General features: G+C 52.9%; 2 protein-coding genes across 2 annotated transcripts; one reads left to right on the top strand and one right to left on the bottom strand.

The window, feature by feature from the left end:
- Positions 1-182: 182 nt before the first annotated feature.
- Positions 183-3285, bottom strand: BO70DRAFT_372844 (uncharacterized protein; the record flags this gene model as incomplete). Its single annotated transcript, XM_025544880.1, has 8 exons — positions 183-472; positions 526-902; positions 958-1254; positions 1384-1590; positions 1642-1909; positions 2614-3000; positions 3045-3163; positions 3272-3285. The coding sequence occupies 8 exons, from the start codon at positions 3283-3285 to the stop codon at positions 183-185; spliced, it is 1959 nt and encodes a 652-aa protein (XP_025397229.1).
- A 642-nt stretch (positions 3286-3927) lies between these two features.
- On the top strand, positions 3928-12313 carry BO70DRAFT_340873 (type I polyketide synthase; the record flags this gene model as incomplete). The annotated part of the gene is made up of 14 exons (XM_025541309.1): positions 3928-4542; positions 4595-4943; positions 4996-5080; positions 5128-5287; positions 5334-5882; positions 5929-6049; positions 6097-6256; positions 6347-8675; positions 8722-9054; positions 9104-9165; positions 9214-9302; positions 9345-11086; positions 11128-11445; positions 11489-12313. The coding sequence occupies 14 exons, from the start codon at positions 3928-3930 to the stop codon at positions 12311-12313; spliced, it is 7737 nt and encodes a 2578-aa protein (XP_025397228.1).

The following is a 12313-nucleotide window of genomic DNA, read 5'->3' as shown; positions in this document are numbered from 1 at the left end:
CAGAGTTAATGTACACGATGGGATCATGAGACAGGATAGTTTAGACCAATCTGGATCAAGCGTGGTCTTTAGGACAATATTTAGTACACGAGGTGCATGTCCTCTGTAGTTGCTGTTTTTTAATTGCAGACCGATTTCTTACGGGGTCCAACAATACCTGTTCAAGCGTGGTCAGGTGCCATTCACTTGACAAACCGGACTTGGTTCTTCTTCCACATCAACGCCGCCGCGAACAACTGCGCTGCTCCAAATGCCCCCACAGCATACATCTGGAGATTATACCCAGACGCATACACTGTACGGATTCTGTCTTGAGTTTCCACGGGAAAACCGACGAGATGGTTTGGATCCGCTGCAGCGTCAGCCGGGGAAAGATGACCTTTGACGTAAGTGACCAGAATGCTATTGACAATGGCAACGCCTAGTGAAGCTCCCAGCATGCGCGCCTGGAGCGTCAGGCCCATTGCGATTGCTAAACATGTTAGTCTATGGTAAGCAGTGGTTGCCAGTGGTTGAGCAACTCACAAAGATCACGTCCGCTGACCACTACCGGAAGAGACATATACAGAGCAGCGATCGAGATCCCGGTCCCCATCCCTGTCATCGCCATGTACCCGTACTGGCCCGGCCACACATTGATCGTGGTGGGCACGGATGATAGCAGGAATGACCCCGCGATCTGGAGCACGGACCCTACCAGGGTCAGATATACAAACGGGGTGCGCAGTCGGCCAGCCAATATAGTGCAGCAAATGGCCCCCACGGGGGAACCAACGCCAAAGGCAAGCACTCGCAGCCCGGACTGTATTGCACGATAGCCATTGACGGTTTGGAATCGCTGAGGCAGCTCAATATACAGAATTGTGACGGCAGGCCCGGTCAGGAAGAACCCTCTGCGGATACTAGGTTAATCGACGGCATTATAGATGCAAACGAACAGGGAAATGAGGCACCAACATGACAATTCCCACCAATGCTCGGTCTTTGAACAGTCGCCATGGGAGCATGGGTTCCATGCGTATGTGCGCTCGGCTGAGGAGCAACTCCCAGACGAGGAAGGCTACGCAAAGTACACCTGAGCCTGTCAAAAGCCCAATGATAAGCCCCGATGACCAGGCATACCGAACCTTGGCTTCCTCGAGTGCAGCCACCAACAGCATGGAGAATGCCAGGAGAAGCACGCATCCTACCGAGTCGGCCTGGATTAGAAATTCCCGCAGTTGGCTTTGCGCGTGACGGAGATGACCGCCCGATCTGCGAGCCGTATCCCGCCTAGCGAAGTTTGTCGGTATGAGGAATAGACAAACCCATGCCAATCCACCTGCGGGCACACTGACCATACTCAGCACTAGGAGCAAGACGGTCAAACCTTGAATTACTCACTTGAAAAGGAAAATCCAACGCCAAGCACCAGAACTGCTAATGCCGCCCCCAATCAATGACCCCAGGATGAGAGCAAAAGTAAGCACACCAGACCCCACGGCACTGGCGGTATCGAACCTCTCGGGGGGTACTATGCGGACCAGACCAAACAGGCACAATGAGAAGGCTCCAGAGCCACCAATTCCTTGGAGAGCACGAAATATGATTCTGATTAATGGTTAGGAGCGACACGACCATCTTGCTCAAGGGGGTACTGACAACTGGTCGATGTTTTGTGCGGCCCCGCAGCCACCAGAAAAAGCAATAAACAGGAACACGGAGCTGAGCAAGGCTATTCTCAGACCAAACACATCGCTGAACTTAGCCCAGCTAGCGAGGAAGCCGGTGAAAGTGAGAAGGTAAGATGTGATGATCCATGTGCCCTGTTCGCGCCCCACTAGGTGATCGCCAATAGTGACGAGTGATGTGCTAATTATCGTGATCTCAGCCGTGGCCAGGAAGAGACTCAGCGCGATGCTGTTGCAGTCTGTCAGAGTGCTGAATTGTGTATCTTTGTCGGATGGAGTTGCTTACCTAGAGCCTACTACCCATAGGCGGAGGCCATGCAGATACTGCGAAGGGTCCTCCAAATCTCCGATTTGGGGGTCGATGTCACATCTCTCAGGAATTTTCGAGGTCAATGCGGGTAGATTGTGAGATCCTGGTATCGAGGTATGCGCATTAGAGTCGCCCATGTTCCGAGACGACCTTGAGGTAACTAATCATCTATATCGTCTGTTGAATATCGTCTACTGATGTACCTTAATAGTGATGGCCACGTTACCACAGCTCGTCTGCGCTAACGACATGATTTGATATCCAGTGTTCCAGACAAAACCTACAGAGCAGATGTGGAACATGTGATCGACACAGTTCGCCGAACAAGCTTCCCGGCCTCTACATTCCTGGCCGGATGCAAACAACTACGGCAATGAAAATTTAAATTGCCTGCTTTTAGGTTGGATAAAGCTTCCTGGCCTTGCATTCCTGGCGGATACAAATTATTATGCTGGTTAATATGGAATTGTCCCTTAGGACTAGTCGGGGTTGCAATCTATTAATTAACCGCGCTGTCAACTACTCTGCGAATGATATTGACTGCGTGAGTAACATCATCCTTCGCTCCAGCCCCAGGAACCTCATGCCCCCGGCTATGGACATAGACCCATTTAACATCAGCTTTGCAGACACTATTTGACGTGGCAACCTTACTGGCAGCCTCATCCCGCGAGCCCCAAATATGGGCAGACGGGATCGGGATGATTCCTGCCGCTTTCTGAAGATCTATACACTCCACCCGGCCTTCCTGCAGGGCTTCATAGTCAAGCGGCGGGTGAGTGATAGACAGGATAATTGCAAACCTGAACGGCATCTCTGCCCGTGGGTCTCTCTTGGCGAGGTGAATCAGGTAGGTTAGGATCATCGTCCCTGCCTGACTAAATGCAATCACCCCGTCGTACGGGCCTTCGTCGCAGAGATGTTGCTCCAAGTGACGATAGGCCGCAAGGCCAGTATCTGGATCTTGATCATCAAAGTACGCGTACATCGGCTCATCCTTCCAGGAAATTAACTCGACACCTGCGACATTTAGCTGAGCCTCCCAAGGCTGGATTGCTGCGTACCGGGATATATCCTGGCCGGAACGGTTCCTTCAACAAAATCATAGACGTGGTTATCTCCAAGCTCATATCGGATCGCAGCTGTCTGTATCTCGAATACCTGATCGAGATCAATTCCTCGGCTCGCACAGATGCGATCGCAGACTCACTCGAGAGTTGGTGCCTGCTCCATGTAGACTATATCGGTCAGCATCAAAACAGACTGAAAGCCGGCCTGAAGGCGACGATACCAAAGAATGCGCATCTTGTAGAACCCCAGAAAAGGATCTCTCAGTGATGATAATGCCAACTGGGCTACCGCGCCTTTTATCTTGATGGGTTCTGGCAGTCATTAAAGTTTCAAGATTCGTCTGAAAATGGAAGATCACTTCCTTGTTGGACCATCGGACCCAACAGTTCCTCCCGATCAGCCGTGCGCTGCATGCAGGGCATCCGTTCCCAGACTTAGGTACAATCCACCTGCTCCGTACTGGCGCCAAATCCTACGATCCTATCGGATGCCGAGGTTCAGGCTATTTGGTGATTTGGTCGTCATCGGATAAATGAGCCGATTTGCTCGGACTGGACCCCTGTTGATATGAACCGCTGGAAGAAAATTAGCATTGTTGGCGGGGGTTTTCAGAACTATTTTCGATGGCTGGTCGAGGAGCATGCGACTTCTGGCCTGACACTAGCTGATGACAATCCTTCTGGTTACATCGTGTCTTGATCCACAGCTTCTTCGTGAAATGCCCTCGCTTTCTGTGCGGATAGATAAAGCTAGCCACGGTCGCTGGTTGCACTTTTAGGTATTTGATGATTGGGTCCACATATGTCCGGTTATGTCAGAAACCAGTGATTGACCATTAGCGACCCCAGAGTCTTCAATCTGCCGTTATTCAACAGCATGGCTTACAGTGGCCGTGATGAAGAGACACTCCCTCCTCTCGCTGTCATCGGTCTGTCCCTAAAGTTCCCTGAAGATGCAACATCGCCCGAAGCGTTCTGGGATATGCTCATGCAAGGCCGGTGTGCCTCACGCGAGTTCCCGCCAGATCGAATGAACATAGACGCCTACTGTCATGATGACCGAGAACGACTTCATGCCGTCTCCTGCCGAGGCGGCCATTTCATGGCAGAGGATCTCGGCCTCTTTGATGCGCCGCTTTTTGGCATGACCGAGGCCGATGCAAAGGCCATTGATCCTCAGCAACGCCTGGCTTTGGAAACGGTGTACCGCGCAGTAGAAAATGCTGGACTTCCACTCGACCGGATTGCGGGCTCGAAGACCAGTGTGTTTGCAGGCTCCTTTTGCAATGATTATCACATGCTCCAGATCAAAGACCCGCTGAACGTGCCCAAAAGTGCCACTGCTGGTAGCGGCCGAAATATGATCGCTAACCGAATCAGCTGGTTCTTTGACTTGCTAGGCCCTAGTGCAACGATTGATACTGCTTGTTCGAGCAGTCTAATGGCGGTCGATTTGGCGTGTCAGTCTATTTGGGGTGGCGATGCTACTATGGTTAATCCCCCTGTTGGCAACGCATCAGTGTTAGTATACTGACCTGATGCAGGGTGTTGCCATTGGGTGCAATGTGATTCTGGCGCCGGAGGTGACTATTGGTCTCGACAACCTTGGGTTATTGTCTCGCGACAGCCGCTGCTTTAGCTTCGATACTAGAGGAAACGGATACGCCAGAGGCGAGGGTATTGGTGCTGTAATCATTAAACGCCTTGATGATGCGGTATCTTGTGGAGATACTGTTAGAGCTGTTATTCGATCGTCTAGCTCAAATCAGGATGGCAAGACCCCTGGAATCCTGCAGCCAAGTAAAGACGCACAGGTGCGTTTGATTCGCGACACCTATTCGAAAGCTGGACTGGACATGGGTGAAACAAGGTACTTTGAAGCACATGGCACCGGTAAGTCTATTCTTCTTCGCGGAGAGTGTTTGAGGATGACTGATCGGACAAGGGACCCCTGTTGGCGATCCTATTGAGACCAGGGCCATTGGCACCGCGTTTCGCCCGTATCGATCAAGTGGTGAGCCTTTATATGTGTAGGTCTGAGTCGTTGTTTTGTTTTATTCTTGCTGAATATGTGTAGTGGCTCGGTAAAATCCAACATCGGCCATCTCGAAGGTGCCAGTGGGATAGCAGGTTTCATCAAAGCAGTTCTTATTTTGGAAAAGGCACTTATGCCTCCAAACAGCAGTAATCTGCAGACCGTGAATCCCCAGATAGATGAGGAGTATCTGAGACTGAAGGTAATAAATTGTCGACTGGACACGGTCATGAGGCTGACTGTCTCAGATTCTAAGAAACGCCGTCGCATGGCCAGGTACCGGCTTGCGACGGGCGTCTGTAAGCTCCTTTGGATTTGGTGGATCAAATAGCCATATTGTTCTCGACGATGCTTACAACTTCTTTCGCTTGCATGGAAAGGAAGGCCACCATCAAACTGCCATAGTGCCTCCATTCGTGGGGGTCGATGGGATACAGCTAAATGGTCATGAAGGATCTGACCACCATTCCCCCCATATATCCCGTGTAAATGGCGCCAGCCATGGTACCTGTCACGCAGACCCTCACTTGCTTGTGTGGTCGGCAGCAGACAAAGCTGGGATCGAACGACTGGCAGAGAGCTGGAGATCGTACTTTTCAGTCAAAGCAAACTCAGGTCTCGATGTGAATACTTATATGCGGGACTTAGGATACACCTTATGCAATAGGCGGAGTCATTTAGAGTGGAGGACGTTCGTCGTTGCGAAGCCAGCGGAAACCGTGCAAGACCTGACTCTACAATTCGCGCCAGCGACTCAATGTCTGGATTCGCCACATCTGGCTTTTGTTTTCACCGGAGTAAGAACAGCAAAACATTGCTTTAGTTCCAGCTGACCATGAACAGCAAGGAGCCCAGTGGTACGCGATGGGCCGTGAGTTAATCGGTCAATATGAGGTTTTCACCGACAGTCTATCCGAGTCAGCGACGTACCTTGCGGAGTTTGGATGCGAATGGGATGTATTCAGTATGTATAACAGCGAAATATAACACTATGGTTCTAACATTCCACAGGTGAGCTACAGAAACCAGCGTTGGAATCGAATGTGAACGACCCGGCCTACGGTCAGCCACTCTGCACTGCACTTCAAATCGCCCTGGTCGATCTTCTCGAGAGCTGGCATGTTGTGCCGGCTGCAGTTGTCGGCCACTCGTCTGGAGAGATTGCCGCAGCGTAAGTCCTTCATGCTTCTTCTTCTTCTTCTTCTTCTTCTTCTTCTTCTTCTTCTTCTTATTTTTTTTTGCATTGCTAACGTTGATACAGATATTGCGCTGGGGCGTTATCAAAACGGTCTGCATTGAAGGTCGCATATTTCAGAGGCTTACTGGCAGGACAGCTGGGAAAATCCAGTAACATGAAAGGAGGCATGCTTGCTGTTGGGCTATCGAAAGGGGATTTCCGGAAATACCTTGATCAACTTGCTTCGCAGTTCGAAGCGTTGAAGGTAGTGGTTGCTTGCGTCAACAGTCCGAACAGTGTGACAGTATCTGGACAGCTGGAGCAGATCGACACGTTGCATGTTCTTCTAACTGAAGACAACGTGTTTTCTCGAAAACTGGCTGTCAATGTTGGCTATCACTCATTCCAGATGTCTGAAATATCTGAGCAGTATTGTTCCGCTCTTGGAACGTTGGAGGTTCCCCCAAAGCGGAAGAAACCGCCATTCATGGTATCATCTGTTACTGGTGCATTAGTATCAGATGAACAGCTGATAGACCCCGAGTACTGGGTAAACAACATGGTCTCACCGGTATTGTTCAATGATGCAGTGGGCTATTTATGCGCTCAGACGAGCAAGACCCCTCGAAAGATTGATGGTAGTCACCGTCGCACTATTGCAATTGACCATTTTTTGGAAATCGGTCCACATTCGGCACTGCAAGGACCATGTCGGGATATTATCAAAGCGACAAACAAAACCGACAAGATGGGTTACGTTCCTTTGCTGGTACGCAATCGCTCTGCCTTGGTATGTGTCATGGAAAGCGCAGGCCGTCTTCACTGCAGCGGGTATCCGATCAACATATCAGCTGTCAATGTTGATAGAGCTCTGGTAAAGCCTCAGGTATTAAGCGACCTACCGGAGTATCCATTCAATCACACCACTCCGTACTGGCACGAAAGCCACCTGAGCCAAGGCTACAGGCTCCGCAAGCACGCCTATTCAGAGCTGCTCGGCATCCCCGATCCCAATGGGAATCCCATGGAAGCCACCTGGCGAAACATCATTCGGGGGTCAGACATGCCGTGGGTGCAGGACCATAAGATCAACAACGCCGTCCTGTATCCGGGCGCTGGGATGGTGGTCATGGCAGTCGAGGCGATCAAGCAACTGGCGGATCTGGATCGAGTGATCATAGGTTTCAACATCCGGGACGTGGCGTTTTCGTCCGCGCTACAGATCCCTACCCATGCTGAAGGAATCGAGGTTAATGTCAACTTGAAACGCGTCACAGATGGAAAGTCAGACAGCACGGGATGGTTTGAGTATCGGGTATACGCCTACGACAATGATACGTGGGTGGAGAATAGCACGGGGTCTATCCAAGCGCTTTATGAATCCGCGGAGACGGGTCTGGATCTCAATGGTCGGGAGGAGAGGGAGTGGCAGGGTTTTCTTTTGCGGGGCTACAACGATGCAGCACGGATGTGTACATCATGCGTTGACTCTGAAGGGTTCTACAACCATCTGAATCTTTGTGGGTATCAATACGGACCTGCATTTGCTGCAATCCAAAACATCAGTCGCGGAGAAGACTGCAACAGCTTCATCTCAGACATCCGGACATTCCAGCCTGCAGGCGCGGCATATCCGACTCACACAATCCATCCGACAACATTAGACGCCATCGTCCAGATGGCAGCGGGACTAGTCACCGATATAGGCGGACGCACGACAAACGTCGCTGTGCCAACTAGAATCGACCGCCTTTGGCTATCCAGCACCGGTCTGAGCCATCCATCTGCAGATATCCTGAAAGCTCACGTGGCGTGCAGTCGATCTACCGTCGGATACACCCATTACTCCATGACAGCAGTGGACAGAACTGCCTCCACTGCACTTTTGACGCTCGAAGGCTTGAAAGTAACCACCATTGCAAGTACAGAGAATACACCTGTCTCAAGACAACTGAAGGCAGATAATCTCTGCCACTATTTAGCGCAGCAGCCTGAAATCGACCTGCTAGGAGAGGAAGAAACGCGGGCTCTTTTCGAATACGACAACTCTCAAGAAGCGCCCATACAGCACCTCACCGACCTGGACTTTCTTGCGACAAATTACGTTTATAGATTTGCTGACTCTTACAGCGAGGACAGAGAAAACCTTCCAGCTCACTTGAACAAATACGTGGACTGGATGCTCGGCTACAAGGAAGCAATGGATCAAGGCTTGTCAGTTTTCAGCACAAATGAGTGGAGAGATCGCATGAACGACGACCAATACATCAGCGAACTGCACAAGCGAGTCGAACAAGGCAGTAAGCGTGGACTTCTAATCAGCACCGTCTGTCGGGACCTGTCCGACTTTCTGCGTGACCCGCTCACTCGTCTTTTCGAGAATAATCTCCTCGCGGATGTCTACTTTGAAATGGTATGCACAGAGACGCCCTTCCACTGAATCCTACTGACTGGTGCAGCTCGGCGAAACGTCCATCAAACCGCGTCTGGAGAAACTCATCGCCGCATTGGCCCACAAAAACCCCCGGATGAAGATCCTAGAAGTGGGCGCGGGAACAGGAGCCATGACTGACCTGTTCATCAAAGCGTTGACCATGAAACTTGAATCTGGGGGCATGCCTCTATACGCCCAGTGGGACTTCACCGACCTATCGAGCTCTTTTTTTCCCGCTGCTCAGGGACAATTTGCTGCGGAGGGACAGCGGATGAGGTACAAGGTCTTGGACGTGGAGAAGGATCCCGAGGTGCAGGGGTTCGAGTGCGGGACGTACGATGTGGTTGTTGCTTTCTTGGTAGGATTGGCCATCGTGATTGTGTATGAAAGCTGACCTGGTCTTCTAGGTGTTGCATGCGACTGCGGACTTGGCTGCTAGTCTCAGGAATGTCCGGAAGCTATTGAAAGTGTATGTTGTATGTTTATGCTATGCAGATAGCAGCGCTGACGGTTGCAGGGGAGGCAAGCTGCTTCTTTCGGAGATTACTTATCTCCATCCTATTCGAACGACTCTTATCTTCGGCTTGCTGGATGGGTGGTGGAGAGGTGAGTTTACCAACCTTAGTGCTTCATATCTGACCGTAGCAGGCCGGGAGGAATACCGCCAGACGAGCCCCTGTGTTAGTACCGAGAAATGGGGAGAGCTTCTCAAAGGAACGGGGTTTTCGGGCTGCGATATCGTCGTGGATGACTATATCGACGAAGTGTGTCGCGAGGGAAGCATGATCGTGTCGACGGCCGTTGCTCCACTGCGTACTGTGAAATGGGGAGTGAATATTATCCTGGACCCAACAGACGGAGGACAGGTTGAGCTGGCAGAGGCAGTTTCTGATCGACTCCTGGGCATGGGAGTGGCCATCACGAGTGGAGGTCTGAATGACATGTCCGGAAGGGAGCTGACATCGGAATTGATAGACATCTCTCTCTTGGAATCTACGGCCCCTTTTCTCTACGATATGAACAAGACGGAATACGGAGGGCTTCAAGAACTGGTGAAATCAACAAAGAACCTCATCTGGGTCAACGAAGGCGGAGGACATCAGCCGTTCCCCAAGTACCGACTTGTTGATGGGCTTTTTAGAGTGCTGGCGGGGGAGATATATAGAGTGAGGCTGACGACTCTCTCTCTTGAGCGAAACACTCCGAGAGAACATCAGGTCGACCAGATAATGAAGATAATCCGCTCAGTTACCACAGATCGAGATACGGACTCGGAATACACGGAGATCGACGGGATCCTTCACACCAGCCGCCTAGTCCCCGCCAGGTCTGTGTCCCAGGACGTTGCCAAAAAGGTGCTGCTGCAGCAGAGGGAAATGAAAGCGTATGGCTCAGGGCCGCCAATGAAGATGACCATCGGCTCGCCCGGTCTTCTGAACACACTTCAGTTCGTGGAGGACCGGACTCTGGAGCCTTTGGGTCCGGACGAAATAAAGATCAAGGTCCGAGCAGTGGGACTGAACTTCCGGGATGTGCTTGTCGCACTGGGCAGACTGGAAAGCGACACCCTCGGGGCTGAGTTCGCGGGCGAGGTAGTCCAGGTCGGAGACTCGTGTCAGCGGTTTCAGCCGGGGGATCGAGTGGTTGCCTTCCATCCGAGCCGCTACGCGAATTATGTCCGCATTCGCGAGGACATGCCCATCAAGATTCCGACCGTGATGGATTTCGTGGCGGCGGCGGCTGTCCCGGTGGCATATGCCACTGCGTGGATCACGCTGAACCAAGTCGCACGACTCCAGCCCGGGGAGTCGATTCTGATTCACTCCGGGGCCGGAGGAACAGGCCAGGCGGCCATCCAGGTAGCCCAGTACCTGGGAGCAAAGGTCTTCGCGACGGTGTCAACCGAGGAGAAGAAGCAGCTCCTGATAGACCGGTATCACACCCCAGCAGAGCAGATCTTCTCCAGCCGGAATACGCTCTTCGCCAAAGGAATCCGACGGCTTACCGCCGACCGCGGTGTAGACGTGGTGTTGAACTCGTTATCTAGGGACGGACTGATCGCGTCGTGGGAATCGGTTGCGCCGTACGGTCGCTTTGTGGAGATCGGGAAGAATGATATCTTGAGCAACACCAAGCTTCCCATGCTGCAATTCGAGAAGAGCGTCAGCTTCACGGCCATTGACCTGGCGGGGATGATGGTCGATCGGCCGCAGGTAATCAACTCGGCGTTGCAGACGATATTCTTCCTGCTTGGTGACGGCACGCTGACGCTTCCCCATCCGTTGCAAACGTACGGTGTATCGGAGATCGAACATGCCTTTCGGCAGATGCAGACGGGGAGGAACTCGGGGAAGGCGGTAGTGGAGATGCGAGAGACGGACCAGGTGATGGTATGTCGTTTCCTCCATGTGAAGCCTAGCTAACCGGATAGACGGTCCTTGAGACGAGGCCTTCCTTTTCGTTTGCATCGGATGCGACGTATGTTATTGCGGGTGGACTGGGCGGACTTGGCCGGAGCATATCCCGCTGGCTTGTTGAACGGGGCGCTCGCAACCTGATCCTCCTTTCTCGATCGGGGCAGGCGAGCCCGCATGCGCGAAGCCTCGTAGAGGAGCTAGCAGGTAAAGGTGCCCGAGTGGTCACTCCTTCATGCGACATCACAGACGCTGCGGCGCTGCAAGGCGTGCTCGACGAATATAGCCACCTCCCCCCGATCAAGGGCTGCGTGCAGGCATCGATGGTCGTCTGCGTGAGTGGCATTCCCCCTTCACCCAACCCAGCTAACCGCCCAGGCCCACAACTTCGAATCCCTAACCTATGAATCGTGGAAATCCACCACGGGCCCCAAAGCCCAGGGGTCATGGAACCTGCACGAGCTGCTCCCGCGCGGGATGGACTTCTTCGTGCTGATGTCCTCCGTGTCCGGGATCTTCGGGGCCATCAGCGACTCCGGCTACGCCGCAGGCAACACCTTCAAAGACGGACTGGCGCGGTATCGCGTCGGAATCGGCGAGAAAGCCGTCTCGTTGGATCTGGGACCCATTCTCACGGCCGGCTATTTCAACGATAACCCGGACAGCCGCGCGCATTTCCTCGCGAACAGCGTGCTCGATGAGATTACTGAATCAGAGCTTCACGCCCTGCTCGACATCCACTGCGCCCCCAACCCCAACCCGCTCACCCGCCTAACCAGCCAAGTAGTAGTCGGCATCACGCCCACCACCCTCACAAAAGGCCTGCACAAAGCCGACTGGCTCGACCGGCCTCTCTTCCGGCACCTCTCAGCCACAGACCCAGCGCACAGCAGCAACAGCAACGCCCGCAGCGCAGAAGGCATCTCCAACCTCCCCGCCCTCTTCGCAGCCGCGGAATCCACCACCGAGGCGACCGGAATCGCCATGCGGGCCACCCGCGAGAAACTCTCGCTCATGCTGAGCGTCCCGGCCGATCAGATCGACACCGACAAGCCCCTGCACCAATACGGGGTGGATTCGCTGGCGGCGGTGGAGCTCCGGAATTGGTTTGCGCGCGAGCTAGGCGCGGATATTGCCATGTTTGATATTCTGGGGGGGGCGAGTGTCGCGTCGGTGGTGGGGTTGGCGGTGGGGAAGAGGTAG

Source organism: Aspergillus heteromorphus, assembly GCF_003184545.1.
Source record: "Aspergillus heteromorphus CBS 117.55 chromosome Unknown BO70scaffold_22, whole genome shotgun sequence".
NCBI classification, from domain to species: domain Eukaryota; kingdom Fungi; phylum Ascomycota; class Eurotiomycetes; order Eurotiales; family Aspergillaceae; genus Aspergillus; species Aspergillus heteromorphus.
This window is presented reverse-complemented; position numbering and strand designations above follow the sequence as displayed.